The sequence below is a fragment of the Zootoca vivipara genome, chromosome 13 (genome assembly GCF_965207765.1).
Source record: "Zootoca vivipara chromosome 13, rZooViv2.hap1.1, whole genome shotgun sequence".
Classification (NCBI taxonomy): domain Eukaryota; kingdom Metazoa; phylum Chordata; class Lepidosauria; order Squamata; family Lacertidae; genus Zootoca; species Zootoca vivipara.
Window position 1 is genome coordinate 11,422,231 of NC_142596.1, and position 24,026 is coordinate 11,446,256.

At 45.8% G+C, this 24,026-nt stretch overlaps 1 protein-coding gene across 2 annotated transcripts in view; it reads left to right on the forward strand.

Annotated features, from left to right (window-relative positions):
• Nucleotides 1–18,031, forward strand: part of LOC118093199 (tropomodulin-2) — a 40,511-nt gene extending 22,480 nt beyond the window's left edge. For both annotated transcript variants that reach the window (XM_035132123.3, XM_088656596.1), the window contains exons 4-10: nucleotides 2,035–2,157; nucleotides 4,375–4,458; nucleotides 9,724–9,854; nucleotides 10,383–10,490; nucleotides 12,900–13,043; nucleotides 14,743–14,887; nucleotides 15,879–18,031. In XM_035132123.3, the coding sequence (XP_034988014.2) occupies nucleotides 2,035–2,157; nucleotides 4,375–4,458; nucleotides 9,724–9,854; nucleotides 10,383–10,490; nucleotides 12,900–13,043; nucleotides 14,743–14,887; nucleotides 15,879–15,913 (770 nt within the window). In that variant the 3' untranslated portion in view covers nucleotides 15,914–18,031. The remainder of the gene's footprint in view (nucleotides 1–2,034; nucleotides 2,158–4,374; nucleotides 4,459–9,723; nucleotides 9,855–10,382; nucleotides 10,491–12,899; nucleotides 13,044–14,742; nucleotides 14,888–15,878) is intronic.
• Nucleotides 18,032–24,026: the final 5,995 nt, after the last annotated feature.

The window sequence follows — 24,026 nt, forward strand, 5'->3', positions numbered from 1 at the left end:
AGGCCCATCTAGTTCACATATTGTCTGGGTTCTTCACATTAGTAGACAAACACTGCTAGGTCTGGTGGGGGGAAAACATGGAGAACAGCTATAAATTTACCATTTTATTAAACTAATGCAAAGAGATGTTGAGCTCAAAGAGTTGGACCAGTTGCATCAGTGAAGGTGGCAGTAATAGGCCTCATGCAAGACTGGGAATGCAGGGCTAAGATAAAGCCACTTAAAGAATCATAGTTGTAGACTTGGAAGGTTCCTCCAAGATGAATTCAAGGCCAATCCCCTGCAACGCCAAAAAATAAAATAAATAAAAATTTCTGACAGATCGCCATCCAACTTGTTCTACTGACAAATGTTTTCTGCTGCCGGGACATGGTTGCCTCAAAGAATGTACCGGCAGCCTTCTGGTAACTTGCGGGGGAAATCATGTTCTTTTGATTCCTACAGAAAGTGCTTTGTAATATCTGGAGTCCATCGAATGATAGTAATCAAATAGGCAATGCAACTTTGTGGGAACACTTCTTCAGAGCCTTTGAGGCTTTCTGAAGGCTTCTGTATGATGGGATGTTCCCACAGAGGGATGCTTCTTAGAGAGTTGTCAGATTCTTGGACAGCTTAGCCTTTGTAATCCGATTCATAAAATGAGAGGAGAATGCACTTGAGGTTCTAGCTCTGCTCTCATCGGAATCCGTAGGAAATGAGATGACGTTGGCTGGTGGGAAAACCCAGGCCAGGATGCAAATGTCTCGGAAAATCCTCGTAATGAAACCCAGCTGCTTAGCGTTCATTTTAAAGAAAAAGATACTTGGGCGCTGGCAGTGTTTTAAAACGAGCAACAACTGAATTCGCAGCATTTCTTTTAATTTTATTTGTTCGTTTTGTAAAATTTCTATTCTGCTTGAGTGTAAACAACAACAACCCTCGAGGCAGTTTGCAAAAGGAACATTACGGTTCAAAAGTAACAGTAGAACAACATCTTTATTGGGACTACCTAAAAGGTCTCAAAACATCAAGCAAGCTTTCCAGTTCTCTGGAGCTCTTCTTCATCAGGGTTCACCAACCTTTTGGAGTGGGTGGACAGATTGGGAGGCGGGAGAAATTACTGCGGGTACCAGACCCCAGCTGCAACCGATTCTATTGACCACAGCAGGATGCTTCTATTAAACCCAATTTCAGCAGGGAGAGGAGGCCCAGTGGGTGCCAGGGGAGGCCTCTGTGGGCATGTGTACACCCGTGGGCACCACCAGGGGTGCAAGATGGAGTTGAGCAGGTGTTGGGGCCCTTTGGCCCTCCAGATGTTGCTGAACTCCCATCAGCTCCGACAGGCATGGCCAAAGGCCAGGGATGAGGGGAGTTGTATGTCAGTAACATCTAGACGGTGAAAGATAGAGGCACTCTGCATCTGAAATCAAGTGCTGATAATCCTATACAAACTACCAATTAGTTTCCGGGCCCAATTCAAAGTGCTGGTTTTGACCTATAAAGCCTTAAAGGGCTCAGGACCACAGTACTTCAAGGATCGCCTCTTTCCATATGAACCTACCAGACAGACCCTGAGATCACCTTCTGAGGCCCTTCTTTGTGTGCCTCCTCCGCGAGAGGTCAGGAGGGTGACAACACAAGAACGGGGCCTTCTCTGCAGTGGCTCCCCATCTGTGGAATGCTCTCCCCAGAGAAGTTCTCTTGGCGCCTTCACTACACACTTTTAGGTGCCAGGCAAAAACGTTCCTTTTCAACCAGACCTTTGTCTGACTTGATTTACATCCTATATCCTTTTTTTTAAAAAAAAGCTGGCCCTTTGGGTTTTTTTAAAAAATTGGGTTGTTGGTTTTGTTTTGATTTTATGGATTTGATCTTTTATGTGAACCGTATACCCTGAGACCTCCGGGTATAGGTCGGTATAGAAATTAAAATAATAGTAATATAATAATAATAATAATAATTAATAATAATAATATGTTGAGCATTACTGACAATTACATCACCACCATCCAGTTTAATCTGCTTTCTCTTCCTTTCCCCTTTTTCTTTTTAAAGGAAAAGCATTTATCCCTAAAGAAAGACCAATAGAAACTCGCACAGAGGAGAAAGTAACTCTGGATCCAGAATTAGAAGAAGCCCTAGCCAGTGCCTCTGACACTGAGCTGTACGATCTAGCAGGTTTGTTGCCATCTTTGAACAGTTGGGTTATCACAAACTGGGCCTAGGTATCTTAACACAGCTGGCAGCAACAGCCCTACATTTTTTTTGCAACTCCTACCATGCTTCTCAAAGGGGCCATCCATGATGCTGCAATATATGCTGACAGGACCAAACTACACATTCTGTTTTTGTTTTTTAATACACACACACACACACACACACACACATACACACTATAGCTGGCTCTGCCACGCGTTGCGGTGGCTAATCCCTGTGACTGCCACCACCCTGTGTCGATCCATGATGTATTCCGCCCCCTCTTCCCCACACCCCCGGGTTTCCCCTGTGATTCCCCCCAACCTGCCCCGTCCCATGATTGTATCATGCCCCCTCTTCCCCCCCACCCCCGGCCCATCCCTGTGACTGGCCCCACCATGTCCTGACCTATCCCGTCCCCTGCCCCCCCCAACCATAGCTGCCAAGTCTCCCGTATTCCCCGGGAAACCCCCGTTTTTCCAGCTATCCCCAGCCGAAAAAACGGATTCCCCCCGTTTGATTCTGGCGTGGCGGCCATTTTGGAACTGGGCGGAGCATGCTCAGAAGCGACTTTGGGTGCTGCTTTGCCCAGTTCCAAAATGGCTGCAGCGCGACTTCTGGTGCGGTGGCCATTTTGGAACAGGGCAGAGCAGCATCAAAAGTTGCTTCTGAGCATGCTCCGCCCAGTTCCAAAATGGTGGCAGCGCTACTTCCGGTCTGCTACTTCTGGTTCAGTCCCTTATTTCTCAGGCCGGAACTTGGCAGGTATGCCCCCAACCCCCACCCAGGTGAGTCAGTACCTCCATTCGGCCTAGTCTGTAAAGGCTTCGGCCTAGTATGTAAACGGCAGCCGAGGTGCTGTTTAAAGGGAAGGTTCTATAGGTGCAGTACCAGTGTAGCCGCCGCTAGAGGGCGCTGGTTTACTGCCTGGTTCTTTTCCCAGCATGCACTTTTGGCTGAGTGGTGCGTTCTGGAACGGGTTTTGGGGGTTTCACCGGGCGGAGGTGTGGCACCTGTCTTTAGTAACTTTCTAAGGTCCTTCGGACATTCGCATGTGATGTTGTGTCAAATTTTGAGCGCAATCGGTCAAGCGGTTTCGGTGAAAAGTGGATACCCACCCCCATGTCCTTTTTACATTTTTATATATACTGTATAGATATATATAATTTTCTGTTTTACAATTTAGAATATTCATTTAAAAAACCTTAAAATATCAAAAAACTTCCCTTCTCCTCTTTCCATGGTTCATTTTGCACAACAGAAATCCCTGCATATTTTATACAGTGGTACCTCGCAAGATGAAAATAATTCGTTCCGCGGGTCGCTTCGTCTAGCGAGATTTTTGTCTTGCGGAAACAAACGGCAGAGGGCAAAAAAAAAAAGCGGCAAAAAAATCATCTTGCGAGACACAGCCATAGAAAGCTTCGTCTTGCGAGGCAACAAAGCGTCTAGCGAGTTTTCCGTTGCACGAGGCATTTGTCTTGCGAGGTACCCCTGTACTGTATAAACTAAACTAAAGCATTCAGTATTCCATTAAACCATCCATCCAAACCGCACATTCTGTTAGCTACATAGCTGTGCCTTTCCCCCCTGCACACAAGAGGCTACTGTGGGGTTCCTGATCTGGATTGGGTCCTTATTATGGGGAACAGGAGGGCTTTAACCCTTTGTCCCCTCACTATCCTTAAAAAAAGAGAGAGAAAAGAAACAAAGGAGACTCGCCCCTGATTACAGGTTTGGGATTCCCAATCTGGACTGGGACTACAATTGAGGGTTAATGCCCCCTGGATGCTAGGACCCCTGTACTTTAAAGGCATAGCTATGACTCAGTAGCCAAAGTCCATAAGTTCTTATAGCACAAAGGCAAATGTAGATTTCCCCCCAAGTTTTTCCACTGCTGGGCTATTGAAATCCTATACTGTATTGCTGGGCCTTCTCGGTGGTGGCACCCGCCCTGTGGAACACCCAGATGTCAAAGAAATAAACAACTATCTAACTTTTAGAAGACATCTGAAGGCAACCCTGTTGAGGGAAGTTTTCAATGTTTGATGTTTTATCGTGTTTTTAATATTCTGTTGGGAGCCGCCCAGAGTCGCTGGGGAAACCCAGACAGATGGGAGGGGTATAAATAATAAATGATGATAGTGATGATGATGATGATGATGCTAAAACCTGTGCTCTTGTTGCTGGTTTTTACAGCTGTCCTAGGAGTGCACAACCTGGTCAACAATCCAAAGTTTGATGAAGGAACCACCACTAAAGATGGCAAAGAAACCGTGAAAAGTAAGCAGGCACTTTTCTTTCTCCCAGGTGGTTTGCAAGCATCCAAGCCGGCAATGGAAGCCAAAGGGGAAATTCCAGACTGTCGCTGTTTTGGGGTGGGATTCTGGCAAGGGCCGAGGGCTTTCTGGCAGTTCCTTCACTGCGAGAAGGGAGGTTACAGGGGACCAGGCAGAGGGCCTTCTTGGTAGTGGCACCCACCCTGTGGAACGCCCTCCCATCAGATGTCAAGGAAATAAAATAAACAACTGACTTTTAGAAGACATCGAAAGGCAGCCCTGTTTAGTGAAGTTTTAAATGTTTGATTGTGTTTTTAATATTCTGTTGGGAGCCGCCCAGAGTGGCTGGGGAAACCCAGACAGATGGGGGGGGGTATAAATAAATTATTGTTATTGTTATTGTTATTATTAAATCGCATACAGGCAAATCCAGGTTGCAGAATCGGAATGAATGCTCATTGAGTTGCCAGGGTCATCTAATCGCTGTGCAGTCAAATCAGGATGAATGCTCAGCATAAATGGGCTGTATGGAAGCACATTAAGTTATACCTGGTTTATACATTAAATATCTTCTAGGATAACAAAGCACACTCCCATGACAAGGAACTCTCCTCTCAGCAGCAAGAACCATCATAACTAGACACTGAAAGGACCTCTCAGGAATGGAAATTGATGGCTGGTACCCCAATTTATGAGAAACTGCCCTACTAGAAAAGTTAACCAACAAACTTATTATTTATTAAATTTATATACAGCCTTTCATCAAAAGCTCACAACATAAAAAGATAAAATCATTGTTTTTCAAGCATTTCAAAGCAATTTAAAGTCCTAAATGGCTTAGGACTATGGCTTACTTCTCCCATCTATATATATAAAAATGTAAAAATCGTGAAAGTGCGGGATCCACTTTTCTCCGTAACCGCTTGACCGATCGTCCTGAAATTTTGACACAACGATCCAGGCCACTCCCCGAGCGTTGTTAGAAAAAAGAAATCCCTCAAATCCTCACACCTCCGCAGGTACAAACCTCTTTTCCCACAAAGTAAAACAGCGCCCTCAAGTGGATTTCCTCCCACAGTACACCCCCTCCCTTCCTGTGAAATCTACACCACACCCACAAACCCCGCCTCCACCACGAGATCCACCACTCACATCCATCCATCCAGCAGAGGTGTTGAAGACCAAACCAACTGAAAACAGGTCTTTTGCAGCCGCAAGGCCCAACATTGCCAAGTGGAGGTAGGGGCCTGCCTGGGGGTGGGGGTGGGGGGCCGAATAGGGGGCAGGGATACGTAATGGGTCAGAACAGGGTGGGGGGAGACACAGGGATGAAACCTGCCCTCCCCACAGTATCTCGCCTCGGCTCAGGGGGACTCTGAGGCTCAGGGGGATCTGAAGGGGGGCTATTACCCTCCATTTCACAGACTAACGCACAGCAACGCATGTAGGGCCAGCTAGTACTGTATAAACCTGTCCATATATTAAGTTCTTCTGGAGAGCATTGTCTCTGCATCCCACCAACATATCAGGTACATTTATCAGGAAATGTGCCTCCCTGGCTGCACCCAGGCTCATTTAAAGCCCTTTAATGGTTTCTCACTTGTATACATTGTACTTCTGACCGACTTTAAACCAACTACCTTTGGATCCGGGCCTTTGTGTGTGGGCTGTTTTAAGATTAACTGCGGTTCCAGTTGTCTTCCCACGTTCGTAAAGCAAGTGCCCCTGGGAAATGTGGAAGAAACAGGGCAGTTTTTATTCCACCCAAAATGAGGCGGATGGTATAGCCCTCCCAGCTAGAGGCTCGTTTGCTGCAGCCCTCAAAGGCCTTATGTTGCTAATTCGTGTCCCTCTCTGTGATTATTTTCTCTCTCTCTTTTTTTTTTTTTGCGAAGGTCCACCATTCCTGCTTGGTGGGTCTGCTAAGCTGCACTCCTGTCACATATTTAGCAGCTAGGAATTTGCTTTGTCAGACATCTTCATTCCAAAAACAATACTCCCTTCCCTCCAGCAGATGCTTGTTGCTTTGTTTTCAATGGGGGGGGGGGGGAAAGGGTGAGGCATGCATTTCAGGAGCTCCTGAAGAAATAAGATTATAAGCAGACTAAACGAAGAGAGGCTGCACAGGAGGGGGGGGGGAAGAGGAGCTGTTGTGTTACCCTGGTTAAACTAGGGTCAAAGAGACCTGGATTCAAATCCTGCCACAGAACTGTGTTATTTTAGGGGGAAAGGTAGGAATAATTGCATTCAAATGTGCATATAAGAGGAGAAATTTTGAATTTGCTGATGGGTTTACATGAGGAGCAGAAGCTGAGAAATTCACCCATCCCAACTCTTTAAAGTGCCACAGAACTTGTGCGGTTGCTGGAACAGTCTAAGGCAGCTCCCCATCTCAAGTTTCTCTTTAATTTGTATTTGGCTTGGAGTTTGCTAGTTGCTAGAAGTATAGCTTTCCATACGGTAGCTGCTTGGGTGGTCTAAGCCTGCTATTTATCTAATATTTAAGAATTACAATTGCAGATTAGCTTTAAAAGCTATGGGTTGGGTTTTTTTTGTTTTTTGGGGGGAAAGCAGTTGCAGGAATCAGTGCTGCTTTATATAGCTCAGGGCTGCCAGCATTGAGAATGGTTGTGCAAGTAAGGCTCCTCAAGACTTGACAAATAATGGGTTGGCAAAGTGAGCAGCTCTTTTCTTGTAGGATGTGCAGATGTGGCAATTTCATGAGCATCAATTGAATTCACAGATGGAGCATGCAGAGGATGTCCATAACTTAGTTCAGACCAGCATAATTCTGTAGCACAATAGGGGCACCCCTCATCTCTTTCTAGGATATCTTTCCTAATGAGGTTCGCTGGTGTTGGGTCACCTTAAATGACTGAATATGTTTGTTGTGGTTGTTATTTATTAAATTTATATACTGCCCTATACCTGCAGGTCTCAGGGTGGTTCTTGTAATGAAACTGACTGAATGACTGTCTGAACAACAACAACAACAACGGTTTATTATTTATACCCCGCCCATATGACTGGGTTTCCCTAGCCACTCTGGGCAGCTCCCAACAGAATAGTAAAAACACAATTCTATGATAAAACATCAAACATTAAAACTTCCCTAAACAGAGATGTCTTCTAAAAGTCAGATAGTTGTTTATTTCCTTGACATGTGATGGGAGGGTGTTCCACAGGGCAGGCGACACCACTGAGAAGGCCCTCTGCCTGGTTCCCTGTAACCCAGGCACCCCCAAACTGCGGCCCTCCAGATGTTTTGGCCTACAACTCCCATGATCCCTAGCTAACAGGACCAGTGGTCAGGGATGATGGGAATTGTAGTCCAAAACATCTGGACTACAATGTTACTTCTCGCAATGAAGGAACCGCCAGAAGGCCCTCGGCCCTTGCCGGAATCCCACCCGAAAACAGTGACAAGTCTGGAACTTGTGTAAAAACGTTCTCCCAGAATTCCCCATCCTATTTGTGGGCGGTGAAATTGGTGGGGGGGGGGGAGCATTCTCCTGAATATTTGGGATGGAGAGATGGTAATTCTGCTGCAATTTGAATGGTGGCAAAAAAGGAAACTCAAAATTCATCAGAAAACTCCCTAGGAAAATTGCTGGCTCGCGTAACACCCAGCATGGGATTTAGAAAGGTCAAATAACCAAGGTCCTTGGTCCAAGGAGCATCTTTAAAAACTGGGCATGTGGTGGGGGAATGAATCTTCAGGATGTCTCCCCTCTTTCCCATGACTTTACCTTCTGCGCAACCAGTGAGACATTGTGCCATGAGGGTAGAAAACCGAAGATGTCCAGAAAGTCAGTCGATCCATCTGAACAGCTTTCAAGACAAGAACAGAAGAAGTGATCTGAATGGCTGCTAACTGCTCCAACTGACTGGGCTTTCAGCTCAGCCAGGGTTCCTTTTAAACAACTCACGTTCGTAAAGCAAGTGCCCCTGGGAAATGTGGAAGAAACAGGGCAGTTTTTATTCCACCCAAAATGAGGCGGATGGTATAGCCCTCCCAGCTAGAGGCTCGTTTGCTGCAGCCCTCAAAGGCCTTATGTTGCTAATTCGTGTCCCTCTCTGTGATTATTTTCTCTCTCTTTTTTTTTTTTTTTGCGAAGGTCCACCATTCCTGCTTGGTGGGTCTGCTAAGCTGCACTCCTGTCACATATTTAGCAGCTAGGAATTTGCTTTGTCAGACATCTTCATTCCAAAAACAATACTCCCTTCCCTCCAGCAGATGCTTGTTGTTTTGTTTTCAATGGGGGGGGGGGAAAGGGTGAGGCATGCATTTCAGGAGCTCCTGAAGAAATAAGATTATAAGCAGACTAAACGAAGAGAGGCTGCACAGGAGGGGGGGGGGAAGAGGAGCTGTTGTGTTACCCTGGTTAAACTAGGGTCAAAGAGACCTGGATTCAAATCCTGCCACAGAACTGTGTTATTTTAGGGGGAAAGGTAGGAATAATTGCATTCAAATGTGCATATAAGAGGAGAAATTTTGAATTTGCTGATGGGTTTACATGAGGAGCAGAAGCTGAGAAATTCACCCATCCCAACTCTTTAAAGTTCCTTTTAAACAACTCACCTGGCCTCCTAGGAAACAAAACATTCCCCAGGATTCCACAGCTGGTTGTGAGCTCAGAGCCTGGCCAAGGACTGGAGCCAATGGGCTCTGGGCTCCAGGAACACTCTCTCTGCCAGGCCTGTGGCACCACTGGGCAACTCCAAGCATCTGACCCACCTTCTTTCCCTCACAGAATCCTGGGCACTGAAGTTTACCTCTCACAGAGTTACAAATCCCAGCAGCTGAACAAGAATAAGAATAAGAATAGTTTACCGGTATTTATACCCTGCCCATTCAGCTTGCTTTCCCCAGCCACTCTGGGCGGCTCCCAACAGAATATCAAACATTACAAACTTCCCTAAATTTCTCTGTGTTTTTAATGATGATGATGATAATAATAATAATAAAATCTGGCTCCCAACAGAATTAAAGGCGCAACAAAACACCAAACATTAAAAACCTCCCTAAACAGGGCTGCCTTCAGATATCTTCTAAAAGTCAGATAGTTGTTTATTTCCTTGACATCTGATGGGAGGGCATTCCACAGGGCGGGCGCCGCTTCCGAGAAGGCCCTCTGCCTGGTCCCTGTAACCTCACTTCTCGCAGGGAGGGAACCGCCAGAAGGCCCTCGGAGGTGGACCTCAAGGTGGACCAACGATGTGGGTGGAGATGCCATCTCAATGCATAACTGGTTTATGTTCTTTTTAGATGTAGTCAAAGGGGAGAAGGTCAAGCCAGTTTTCGAGGAACCGCCTAACCCAACGAATGTTGAAGCCTCTTTGCAAAGGATAAAGGCAAATGATCCCACGCTCCTGGAAGTCAATCTGAACAACATAAAGGTAGGGATATCATTGCTGTTTATCTGATTGCCCCATTGTGCCATTTTTTATTATTTGCAAAGTATTCCTAAATGGTCTTAATTTTGTTTTATAAAGTATTGTTACGACACTACCCCAATCTCTGAGTGGTGAGAGACTTCAGGGCTGCCTCCGCTTCACCCAGGGTTTGGTTACCTTGGAATAAAGGTCAGCAGAGACTGTGGCGTCTTTAGGATATATGGTTTTATTTACACACATATACAATTGAGCATAGGATGGAGGGGCTCACACCTTCTTCTTCTTCTTTGGCCGAGTAAGATTGTCTTCCATAGCATTACCACCCCAACAGATATTCATAGCTGCCAAGTTCTCCCTTTTTTAAAGGGAAATTCCCTTATGCTGAATAGGCTTCCTCGTGAGAAAAGGGAAAACTTGGCAGCTATGGATATTGCTTCTCCATTAGAATTCCAGGGAACGACCCTTCCAACTCTATGATTTGGATTCAAAGATACTCATTTTTAAATATTGTATTTTTCTCGATTAATACAGAATATCCCCATTCCAACTTTGAAAGACTTTGCAAAAGCTTTGGAAACCAACACCCACGTGACGAAATTCAGCCTGGCTGCTACTCGGAGCAACGACCCTGTTGCAATTGTAAGTTTGAGAAGACTATTCTTTGGAGAGAAAGAAAAAGCTCTTAATTTTTGGCTGAATTAAGCTGCAGCGTTCCAAATGCCGAGAAGCTTTCAAACTCAAAACTAGCTCCGGGGCTACAGTATTTTTGAGATTTTGTCAGCGAAAGTTCTCTCCACGGCTTTCCTCTGCCCTGTTCGAGAGTTCACTCTCTCTCCTTTATTGCTGGATTTGGGAACATAGGAAAACTACGGTAGATTTTGTGTCTAGCTGCTGAGCAAGCAGAAACTAATCAGGCATAGCTCTCCTCATCTCTGCTTATGATAGAAAAGACCACACAGCTGTGCCTCTGTTAAAATGCACCAGAGTCCCAGAAGAAGAAATAAAATGGCAATTCAGCATACCGTACTGGTTACGGGGATCACAAACTGTTTTAGAAAAAAAAGTAACCACCCTCACCGCTCAGTGGCTTCATGGGCACCTGGGAAGAACCTCAGAACCATCCTGTTGGTGACTCCTGAGTTACAACAATCCAAGCACATTTTATCCAGAAAATAAATTAGGTCCCATTTTAGAGCTCTAACATCTCTGATTTGTAAGCTGCGTTGCTGTCTCATCAGCATCCATAAATGGAGGAACCGAGCAAGTGCGTGCCCACACAAACACACACAGCATCCCTCCTTCCTCTTCATCCCAGCATGCCTTGCTTCTCAGAACCAATCACAGAAATGAGAATATTCTGCTATTAATACTGGCCAGGCTCCAGCATGCTAAATTCTCCTTCCGCTGTGGCCACTGCTTCATGTCTCGTGAGGTCTTCTTCTTTGAATCGGCAGGGGAGTCCCCACGCTACATGGGGGGACGGATGGAGCACAGCTGAGGCTTCTCAGTTGGGTCCCCGGGATTGTAGAGCTGAAGAGACTTACTGGAGCTAAGCGTTCCTGCCACCCTTTAAGGGATGTTTCACAAAACTCATCCCACAATTTTTATTCTGAAGGCCAAGCAAGTCATGACATTAAACAGGACTTTGCATTTAACAGACCATGGTTTGGCAGTGTGTTTGGACCAGGCATAGGCAAACTCGGCCCTCCAGATGTTTTGAGACTACAATTCCCATCATCCCTGACGGCTGGTCCTGTTAGCTAGGGATGATGGGAGTTGGAGTCCCAAAACATCTGGAGGGCTGAGTTTGCCTGTGCCTGGTTTGGACCATGAATAGTTCAATGGAAAGAGAGTTCCAGAACTGTGGAGGTGAAGGAGGAGGAGGAGGAGGAGGAGGAGGAGGAGGAGGAGGAGGAGGAGGAGGAGGAAGCTACCCTTCTGACTGGGTTACCTGAGCCACTGTAGGCGGTTTCCAACAAGTCAAAACACAATATGACATTAAACATTAAAAACTTCCCTGAACAGGGCTGCCTTCAGATGTCTTCTAAAGGCTGTGTAGTTCCTTATCTCCTTGGCATCTGATGGGAGGGCGTTCCTGTGTCTTGTGCCCACTAACCTACCGGTAATTGAACTTACTGGGTGGAAGCATACATGTTTGGGCCTCAAGCAAAGCTGATCTTAACACCCAGGCAGAATCACATGGGTGATGGTGGTCCTTTAGTTAATGGATTATGAACCATTTAGGCCTTTAAAGCTTAACACTGGCAGTTTGAATTGGGTGCAGAAATACATCTGTAGGCAATGCAGCTTGTGCCAAATTGATGTCAGGTGTTGCAACTTAACGTCATTAACATCAGTATCAAAACTTCCACAATCAGGAACTGGAAAAGTCACATTGTTAGTCTTGGGAAATCCTTTCATACATATCCAATGATAGGAGCCTATATTCTTCTGGGACCATTATATGTAGGTATTGTTGTTGTTCCTGTGCGATGTAATCCATGAGAGACAGTCGAGTACAACATTCCTTGTTCCTCCTGGCTGGAGCATCCTTCCTTTTGCATGTGATAGAAGGTGGGCATGACCTAACCTGTCCAGGTAAAAAAGAACGAGTCACGCAGCACACCTCCCTCTTTTTGGACACCTTCGTTTGACCAGCTTTTAGCTAGGACTGCTCTGCTAGCTCTCAGCTAGCAGAGGCAGTGGAATTATTCCCCCATATGGGGTAGATCCACATATACATATTTGTAACTAAGTCTGCCTTCAGGGATCCAACTGTGAACTGATGTAAGTAAACTTCTTTTATTGACTTTGAGTAAGATTGTCTGCTGTGCATATAAAAGGGGAATGTAAACTCTGCTAAGTAAAGAAACTTGCTAGCGCAGGTTAGGAAGGATGTTAATGAACAATATATTCTCTCCTGCCACCCTGAACATTCCTACAGTTCCTATTACTACCCACCCCATACCAGCTGGTCCCGGGGCAGGTTACAGCGCTTTGTGGGGTACCCTGAGATCTGAACTCACACCACTCTTTTCCTCCCTTCAGGCTTTTGCAGATACATTAAAAGTGAACAAGACGCTGAAAAGTCTAAATGTAGAATCCAATTTCATCACGGGGACAGGCATCCTTGCCTTGGTTGAAGCCCTGAAAGGGAATGAAACATTGACTGAGATAAAAATTGATAATCAGGTAAGGAAAGGGCAGCATACTGGAACTTAAGGGTTAGCTGGAATCTGAAAGTTGCAGCTTGACTATGAAAATTAGCTGGGAGGCAGTGTCCAAGGTCTTGTGTTCAGCAGTAGGAGGGCAAGGCTTTTGATTTTCCTAAGTACAAGGATGGGGAGCCTGTGGCCCTCCAGGTGTTGTTGGACTCCCAGTGCCCATCAGCAGCATGACTGATGGTCAGGGATGACTGACACCACCTGGAAGATCAAAGGCGATCTGCAGAGTTGTCACCTGCCCCACACCCAGGGGCGCCAACTAGAGGGGGCTGAGGGCATCTCCCAAAAATTTTAAGGAGGGGTCTGGGCCCCATCAAAATTCCATGGCAGCCATGCACGCGTGCCACAGGGCATGCTTGCATCATGCGTGCAAGTCCTGCAACGTGCACACAACACCTCAGCATGCTCCACGGCATGCACGAGTGATGTCAGCACACCCTGTGGCATGCATGCATGATGCCAGCACATGTGCGCACATTGCCCAGCCCCTCCCAATTGCGGGGGCAAGCCAGTGTGCTTGCCCAGACCTGATGGCACGGGTGAAGCCATGTGCCTTTGGAAGAGCCGCTGTGACCGGCGCAGGGTTTTTGCAAGCTGCGTCTTCACTTGCCCCACAGGTGATGTCATATGGTGTCAGACTTTGGGGAATCAGCTCCCCCCTCCATGGGAGTAGAAGATCAAACTAAAGAAATGTCTTGCTAATTAGATTCTTTAATAATCACAGTGAGAGAGAAAAGAACACGTCTCCCTAGAATGGCGGTGCTCCCAATTAAGGCTTACTCCCCCCTCCCTATCTATTAATCTACGTCACTCCTACGTCTTGTAATCTGAGTTTGTACAGTCTGCACTTTCTGTTCTGAGAATTTCTGAGCTCTTCATGACCTTGGGGAGAGCAGAGAAATGCTGTCCAACGACTGTGAATCTGTTAACCCTCTCTCTCCCAGTGTTTCTTCTTCTAGTTGTTCCCCATCCAGTATTTCCCAGCTTCTGCCTTCTGAACTATGCCTCTCCGCAAACCACTATTCCAAATCTACGCTGTCCTCCTATTCCTGGGAAGATTTGTGATCGGGGAGGGAGTGGCTCCCACCATTCCTCCTCAGTGCAGCCCTCCTCACCACAGTCCCTGACATATGGGGAAGCAGCCTTGGGGATATTGACCACCTTGGGAACCGGCTGTCCCCCACAACTGCTGCAGAGGCTAGCCTTGCCCTTGGGCACAGTGACCATGCCCCACCCCACCCATCTGTTCATTTGGTGTGTGGAGGGGATCTATGGGCACACAACTCATATGCAGACAGAGCATTCCTTTCTATCCTGTCCATACTTGTGGACTGTGGGAAGGAATGGTCACTGTGTATTTGGGGGTCATTGTTTGCCGACATGGCTCTGCAACCGCCTTCAGATGTTCTATAAGGGGCTCATCTAAACTCCCCCACCCAACACACACATGCACACACTTAAGATTTGCACAGATCCGTCCCTTGTTCCTCCCTCCTCCCTCTGTTTAGTGTCCCTGCCTACCCTTGACTGGAAGCTCTTTGACGCCAAGGACTTGCTTTTTCCTGTAAAGTGCCATGTATGTTGATGTGCTATATTAAGTGTTGGGAGAAATCTGTGTGTCTGTTTCTTTGTGCTAAGAAAGTCAACCTTTCCACCTCCTTTCCCAGAGACAACAACTCGGCACAGCGGTTGAGATGGAGATTGCTCAGATGTTGGAGGAGAATTCACAGATCCTCAAATTTGGGTACCAGTTTACAAAGCAAGGCCCAAGAACCAGGGTAGCAGCAGCCATCACTAAAAATAATGACCTAGGTAAGACTTGCTGGTCCTAGCAAGACCTCAGGGGCATCCTTCAGTTGCCAAGGTAACATTTCCCAGCCTTAAGATCCCTGGGTAACATTTCCTCACTAGTCTGAGAACCGGGGCCAGATTTAGGTTTGATGAGGCCCTAAGCTACTGAAGGTAATGGGGGCCTTTATCTGTCCAGCTGTCCTTTGTCAAGAACAAATTGTCACTGTTTTTTGTGTTGAATATATGCTATATGGTCATTTATGGACCTAATAGGTATCTAAAGCCATTTGCACATAACAAAATATGTGTTTTATCAAAGTAATTGTTGAACTGAAATACAATTAAGAAGTATATTAATAGTGAAATACAATTAAGAAGAAGAATATTAATAGTGAAATAATTACCAGTAATATTTTAGGGAGCAGGCTAGCAGGCAGGGCCCATTACTTACATCACAGGAGCCTACACAACACAAAACACTGCTGCTGTATGTAGGTTTTATTGTATTTGTTTTTTATTTTACGGTATATTTTGGAAATATTTTTTTCAGTTTCTTTTCCTTTAATTTTTTTGGGGCCCCCAAGAGAGTGGGGCCCTAAGCTATAGCTTGTTTAGCTTATATGTAAATCCGGCACTGCTGAGAACAGTACCAAACAGTAGGGTTGGGGGGAAATGTGGCTTTCCCAGATATTGTTGGACTACAACTCCCATCATCCATGCCTGCTGGCCACATTGGCTGGGACAGATTGGAATTGGAGCCGAGCAGCACCCAAAGAGCCACAGGTTCTCAACCCCAGCTGTATAGTCAATAGCAATGGAAATGAGTTCTAATGCCTATGTTCATAGCCTGGATGCGAGTGACTGTAGCTCCTTGGAAGAAGGGCAAGACACACCTCTGATACATAAACGCAACACAGTTAATTAACTCCCCCCCCAAGTTGCAAAAATTAGTAAAGCGCCCCGTGACACTTAGCAAGCTGTGCTTTCTCTCCCCCCCCCCTTCTCTCTCTAGTTCGCAAGAAGCGTGTGGAAGGAGGACGCCACTAGTCTTGCCAGGAGGTGAACAAGCTAGATGTCAAAGAGAGCTGTTCTATCACCCATCTCAGAGAATTCACTGGTCTTAAGGGAAGACACTGGAAAGTCTTTAGAATGAAGCTCCTCGTGTTCCATTCTCCTATCCCTCTCCCCCCCACACCTTTTTTTAAACAAAATGATTCAGCCTGATTTTTCATAAAAATATTCTTCTTCTTCTTTTAATCAATTATGTAAAGCCAAAATATACACCATAGAGGCCAAATAGCCATTCATGTGGATCTTCTGAAACCACTAGAAGTCTTCCGTTGACTTCAGTTACAGTGGAACCTCGGTTTATGAACACCTCGGTTTATGAATTTTCGGTTTATGAACGCCGCGGACCCATCTGGAACGGATTAATTCACTTTCCATTACTTTTAATGGGAAAGTTCGCTTCAGTTTATGAACGCTTCAGTTTATGAACAGACTTCCGGAACCAATTACACCCATGTTTCAGTTTATGAACGCTTCAGTTTAAGTACTTCACGGACCCGTCTGGAACGGATTAATCCACTTTCCATTACTTTCAATGGAAAAGTTTGCTTCAGTTTATGAACGGTTACTCCGTGGACCGTCTGGAACGGATTAATCCACTTTCCATTACTTTCAATGGGAAAGTTTGCTTCAGTTTATGAACGCTTCAGTTTATGAACAGACTTCCGGAACCAATTGTGTTCATAAACCGAGGTACCACTGTACAAGATGCCGCCTACAAGGCCAGGGCTCACAAATGAGTGTGGCACTTTCTCAGTCCTGCTGAATTCTTTCTGCATAAGTAAGGACTGGTCTCTGCAGTGCCACTCTGCCCTCTTTCCTTCCACCCTAGCAATCTATAACCATGCATTGAATTAAGGTGGTTCTGAGCCTCTGGTCCTGGGCCGCGCCCAAGACGGGAATGGGAGAGCCTGGGATGAAAAAGCCCAATGGCGACCTTCTGTCCCCATTAAATTAACAAGGGCACACAGTCCACTAGGAAGGTCTCCCCATTGAAATGAATGGGAGATGCCTGGTGAATTGTTCCTCGTGGATCAGAACTGTCCATTTCCCGCTCCTGAAACCTGCCAGTTCATCTTGCCTCGTAGTACAGCAGGATCTGGTCTGTTCCCATACAATCCACTTAGCTACCTTCCTGAGCGGAGCTCTGTGTGGATCATAAAAGGGACCAAGAGGTCGTTTTTAAAGCAACCTCTCGTATCAGGATGGGACCATCTCTCCACCAGCAGCCAAACTCACCAAACAGATCGGCCTTTGAAATCCAGACTACAACGTGCCAAAAAACAGTGAGTAGAGAAGAGGTTACGGAACAAAGGAGTTTGTGCTAAGTCACACAAAGGCTCAATGTGGACAGGACAACGTTGTTTGCACTAACCATAGTTTAGAGTCCAAAGTTTGGTGTGAGCTTCCAAACATATAGACAAACCGCAGTTCAGAGGAGCTAGTCTGCTTTCATTTCCCATCTGTCAGCAAACCACATTCCATCCGCTTGACTAAGTATTCAGGCATCACACAAACATACTTAGCTCAAACTATGGTTTGCAGATCTCTGTCAAATCTTGGCTCCTGATCCTGGTTTGCTGACTGATTGCAAACCATTCTTTATTCAGACATCACCGCTAACCAAAGTTTGGTGTTTTCTGAACGTTAAGTCATGCTGTAAGGCTGAGATCACCACCTGCCCAGCCTAGGCATCACCTGGAGACAATTCCTTCCAGAACCCAAACAATGGTCATTCAAACCCGGAGCACAAGGGAAAATCCCTCCATCCAGCCAATGCGAAGAGAAATTGAATTGGGCACATCTTCATACCACCAAAACATCCTGTCCCATATAACCATTATGTTGTGTGAACCCCATCTGTGCAATCTGTCTTGTCAAAGCCTACTTTGTTTACAAAGGTTGGAAGTTGGGCTAGCGTTCCAATCTGTTTTGTCCTGTTGGGTGATGTCATGTAACAAACACTAGCTTTGCCAAACCTTTAATACTTTTACAAATTATTATTGCTGTTATTTCAGGAAGCCGGGGTTGCCACTAACAGTCTCCTTAATTTAGATCAGTGTTCTAACAAGCAAAGGTGCTGTGTTTTTCAAGCCATTTCATGTATGTGGTTGTGTGTGTGTGTGTGTTTAATTACTGACACCTGCATTTATTGCTATTGCCAGCTGCTGAGACGCAGAGATTCCCAAATAGTGGCTGTAGATTGATCTGTGAGTAGCAGAAGAGCAGTGAGTGAGATACCAGATTGCAAGGGGTGGGGGGTAGGTTTATTGTTAATGTAGGGACGCGGGTGGCGCTGTGATCTAAACCAGTGGTCCTCAACCCCCGGGCCACGGACCGCTACCGGTCCGTGGGTCAATTGATACCGGGCCGCCCAAGGAACATTTAAATACAATTAAATTAAAATTATTAAATCAAAACAATCTAAATAAAATATAAACAGTCAACGTCCTCCCCTTAGTGGGCCGCGGTAAAATTATCAAATGTTGACTGGTCCGCGGCGATAAAAAGGTTGGGGAGCACTGATCTAAACCACTTAGCCCTTTGGGCTTGCCGATCGGAAGGTCAGAGGTTCGAATCCCTGTGACAAGGTGAGCTCCCATTGCTCTGTCCCAGCTCCTGCCATTCTAGTAGTTCGAAAGCACGCCAGTGCAAGTAGATAAATAGGTACCGCTCCAGCGGGAAGGTAAATGGTGTTTCCGTGCGCTCCGGGTTCCATCATGGTGTACTGTTGCACCAGAAGCGGTTTAGTCATGCTAGCCACATGACCCAGAAAGCTGTCTGTGGACAAACGCCGGCTCCCTTGGCCTGAAAGTGAGAAGAGCAATGCAACCCCAGGCTTTGACTGGAGCTAATCCTCCAGGGGTCCTTTACCTTTTTACCTTTTTTTTTAATGTACACTCGCTTCAAAGGCAAGCCTGACTCAAGACACAGTTCTATCAATGAGTCTCCCTTCTAAGAAGCTTTACATAAATGCCCTTAGGGCTGCAATCATACATTCCTTTACCTGGGATGGGAGAGAGTCTGCCATCTGCTAAGGACACAAGTAGAGAGGATTGTACTGTGAAATAGTTGATGCAGCAAAAGCCAGTTCTTGCCAGTGAATGGAAAAAGGAGGAAGTTAGAAGACAGCTAAGGGCTGTTTCACAAACTACATGGGGGCGCACTCCTGTTTGGCACTGGGTGAATCCTGGGCTATAGGGGGAGAAATTTGGTTTGGTTCACATTTAAAAGCCAATCTATCACCTTGGCACTTTCCAAAATAATGAGAACCAAAACACAGGCATGCTTTCAGATTTGCCCTTACCCGAATTCTGTAGTGTAATTCTCAAACTAATGCATCAATTAGGTTAAAGTGTATATCTAAAAATGAATGTGTTAATGAAAATGACGCACAAAAATGCATGGGATTAGGAGAAATTGCTTGCAAAAAGTGTGTTCATTAGTGAAAACTACATACAGGAACGGGTTTATTAGGAGAAAATCGCACTAAAATGCTGAGGAATTTTCATGAGGATTTTTTTTTTAAAAAAACAGATTGCTACAGAAATACGGAGAACTAAATTTAAGATTGGAAAAATGAGATGGTTCCACACTTCCATCCCTACCTGCAGCCAAGCCTGATGTGTCTATCTTGTATGATCCACCTGTTTGCAAGAACGCATTGCTAACATTTTCACTTTTCGCATCTGTTGGTGCACCCTTACAAACATCTTAGGCACATAGGTAAGATGCTTCAAACGTAATGTGTGAAGAAGCCTAGAAAAGGGCATTTGCCCACTTTACCTTTTTAATCTCTGAAATCAGCACATTTTCCATGGTCCAGCAAAAAGCTGGCAGAGCCACAGCAGTGAAAGTAACAAAACTCTTTCCTTGGCTGTGGGGAGATTGTGAAAAAAAAAGCTTTCTAAATTCCAAATGCAATTTAGATATGTGTGTCTCTGTGTGTGCAGTTACAGGTAGGTAGCCGTGTTGGTCTGAGTCGAAGCAAAATAAAAAAAAATTCCTTCAGTAGCACCTTAAAGACCAACTAAGTTTTTATTTTGGTATGAGCTTTCGTGTGCATGCACGAAATTTATAGTCTGCAAAATTTATAGTCTGAAATTTATAGTCTGCAAAATAACCTTGTGTACCAGATTCCCCCATCTTTTATTTGAAAGAATGGCAGCTTATTCTTGATCCCCGCAAGGAAACAAGGAGAGGAAATGTAATCACCCATTTGCTGCTATAAACTCAGTTTAATAAATAGGAATAGAAAACCAAAGCTAGCACACAGCCTGGCATTTTTAAATTGCTGCAGGTCTGAATCCACCCCCAGCACCCCTTTCCTCTCTCTGCTCCCCACCCATTCTTAAGAATATTAGAAGACCTCTGCTAGATCAGGCTGGAGGCCCACCTGGCCTAGCATCCTGTTCTCACAGTGACCAACTAGATGCCTCTTGGAAACCTGCAAGCAGGACCTGAAACAACAGTGTTCTCGCTTCTTGTGATTCTTAGCTCTTGGGTCTTCAGGAGCAAACTGACTCCAACAGGTAGACCACAGCTACTGTGGCTAATAAATAGCATTTGATAATCTCATTCTTCATCAATTGGTCCAATCCTAATTTACCACCACCCAAACTGGTGACTGTCACTACCTCTTGTGGGAAGGGATTAAGTGTTAGGTGAAGAAGCACTTTATTTTGTCCGTCCTGAATCTTCCTACATTTATTTTATTTAACAAAATTTGTTTACCACTTAAAGCGTAAGTAAGTAGCTTTATCAAATGGCCCCAAGTTCTAGTATTATGAGGGAGAAAAACATCTCCCTGTCTGCTTTCAGAATGGATATTATTATGGACCTCCATTGTGTCTCCCTACCCCCCTTGCTCACCTTTCCCCTGAGTTAAAAGCCCCTAACATCGTATACTTTCCTCAGAGTGGGGTTGGTGGATCATTTTTTGTCACCCACCCCACTTCTTTCAGGTTTTCTAGCTCTACGATACACTTTTGGGGGGGCTGAGATGACCAGAACTCTGTACACAGTATTCCAGGTGTGGTGGGTCCTGAAATCCAGGCTCCCTTCTGCTCCCAGGCAGTCTGTGAGAAGGAATAGGAACTGTGGTCCAGGCACTGTGAAGCAGCTCCCATTTGCTTCAGCCGAGGTCTTTGCTTGCATGCAAACGATCGCTTGATATTGCCGTTCTCCAGTAATGAATATGCATCTGTGAGCTCACCCTCAGGGTAGTAACTTATGACTGACTCATGGCCGTGTTTGTAATCTCTGGAATGCAGTGTCAGAGGCAGTCTGGGAGTCATAAGTGGGGAAAAGCGCTGTTGTGCTGAGGTTCTGCTTGTGGGCTTCCCATAAATATCTGCTTGGCTGGTGTGAGAACAGGATGATGCCCAGGAGGAGCCCTTGGGGTGTTCCACCAATCCAGGGCTCTCCTTAGGCTCTTATGGAACCCAGCAGGTTTAACTGGGGTCAATGCCTTTTCTCCCCATTAACCTAAAATGCTCTTAAAACGCAAGCTGCCTTTTAGCCGGGCAAATGCTGCAGGGCCCAATTGCACTCATGGAAGGGTAATGAGCAGAAATCATGCAGAAACAGGATGGCAATGTAGTATACTTCCTGTAAGGCCCTTGTGGGGATAGCCTGGTGGAAGATTGTCAGGATAGTGGAATCGGGAAAGGAGAGAGCAGTGGGTATTGGGTCACTTAATCTACCATGTTCCTTCTGGGGCCAACTGATTTCCAAACATGTATCTCTGAATTCATGCTATGCAAGGTACTTGAGCACTGTGCGTTCAAAACATTCGCCCTGGCCTGTGGCAACTTGGCAAAGTAATATTTGTGTGTCTGTGGCACATCAGCCTTCTGTTGAGCATTCCCATGGATACAGCTTCTGTTTCTGAAAGTGCAATAGCTCTATAGTTGAGTTGCTTTCTAATACACCCAGGGGTGTGTGGGTGGCGCTGTGGTCTAAACCACTGAGCCTCTTGGGCTTGCCGATCAGAAGGTTGGTGGTTCAAATCCTCATGACAGAGTGTACTTCCCTTGCTCTGTCCCAGCTCCTGCCAACCTAGCAGTTCAAAAGCACGCCAGTGCAAGTAGATAAATAGGTACCACTGTGGTGGGAAGGTTCATGCGCTCTGGTTTCCGTCACGGTGTCCCATTGTGCCAGAAGCGATTTTGTCATGCTGGCCACAAGACCCGGAAAGCTGTCTGTGGACAAACGCCGACTCCCTCGGCCTGAAAGTGAGATAAGCGCTGCACTCCATAGTCGCCTTTGACTGGACTTAACCATCCAGGGGTCCTTTACCTTTTTACCTTACACACCGGTACCGCTTTCTGAACACAATGCCTTCCCAGGAAATTGTCTGTTATGCGAACGTTCACATAACGAGCAGATGATTTCCATTGTTTCCTATGGGAACATTTCCAATCTGTGCTCTCCCTCGCCAGTCTTTCTGCCTGAAACTGCTGCAACCAATCAGCGGAAGCCAAACAAGGGAAAAACTGGTTTGTCCAATCTCCCCTCCCTCCCTGGTTTCTGCCTGAAATATCTGACGCTGACCAGCAAAACACAAACAAGTAAAGAGGTGGGCAGACTCTGGCTGTTCAGATATCTGAATCAGCCGTTTGTGTAGTGAGGATTGTGTTTGGATAAATGAGATTTCAGATAACAATAGCAGGACTCTTTAGACAAGTTTGTAACTATTTACACACCTGATTTTGTGAGGCAGGTAGTAGTTGTCACTTGCATGACCAGGCCAGGAAATTTTTTAACAAAAATGATTTTGCTCTCTGGCATCCCACTGTAGTCCAAAAGCGATTAACTTGTGTGCGTATGGGAAGGCTGCTAGTAAACCTTCATCTTGTGGTCTAGTCACCTGTGTGAATTTATTTGCAAAGCAACTCTTATCCTTATTTGCCCTTGACTGGCACATGTAAGTTTTGGTATGAGTGTTTGGATTCGAGAAAAATTCCATGCTGTTTTCTTAATTCTATGCACATTGGAGATGAGTTAAATAAATGTGGCTCTTCCTGGAAGTTGGTTACTTAGCAAATCAGTTTCATTCAACAAAGTACATGTGAGATATCTACCAACCCTCCTTCCTGCACACTTGCTGTTGTGTTGCAGTTAGCAGTGTTCAGTTTAAGTTTCTTTATCTTGACCCCAAGCCAAGAAAGCTCAAGGCAGTAAAATGCATGAAACGAATCAGCTGCAATATGCTGTCCATTTCCCCAGGTCAGGAAGACGGGCGCTTGGGCGAGAACTCAGACTGGGAGCATACACAGGAGTGAGAGGCTCCACCCTGATCTGATCAACAGCTTCCTTGTGTTTCTTCCTCCTGAGTAGCTCCTTTGCATCTAGCCAGACAAAGCAATTGGAGTTTGTGCCTGGCTCACTTCCTTCTTCTGCTTTTGTCCTGTGGCCCTGGGAGAGATCAGGGGTAGTTGAGGCTGGCCAGGAACACAAGCAGATCCTGTGGAGACCTCCAGTCCGTGGGTAGAGATATCTGCATCCATTGCCTCATCAGGTTCACTGGCAGTGTGAAGATCTGCTGGAGGGTCTTGCTGCTCCTCAGAGGAGACCTCAGGTTCAAGGTCTGAGCCAAGCAGGGCAGGATCTTGAGATATATTTAGAACTGGAAAATCACTTTGGAAGATGCAATTCAATGAATTGTTTTCCCCAAACCACCCACACCTGATATCATGTGTGAAGTCGGGTAAAGGACAGGTAAACATGTGGAGGAGCCACATTTGGGCGCTCCAATTGCACTCGTGGTTGCTCCTTGGCAAACAGGGCTCACTAACAACCAGTTGATCAGCCCTGACAGCAAGTCGCTTTGAAGTTGTCCATTTGCAGGTGTGGTAGGGGTGCATACCATGGCTGCAAAGTGATAGTCCTTCTCTTTGGAGACAGCCCTGCCCACCTGTCAAAGTGGCCCACAGGTACGAGTGGGAGAGGGAAGGTTCCAGCCCACCAGGCTGAAAAGCTTCCTCTTCATTGATTAGGCAAAAGGATCAAGAGCTTGACTTGGTTTTAGGCAGCTTACTACCTTCCATGAATAGGGATCCGGCCTTAGCAAGGATGCCCTGGCTCATAT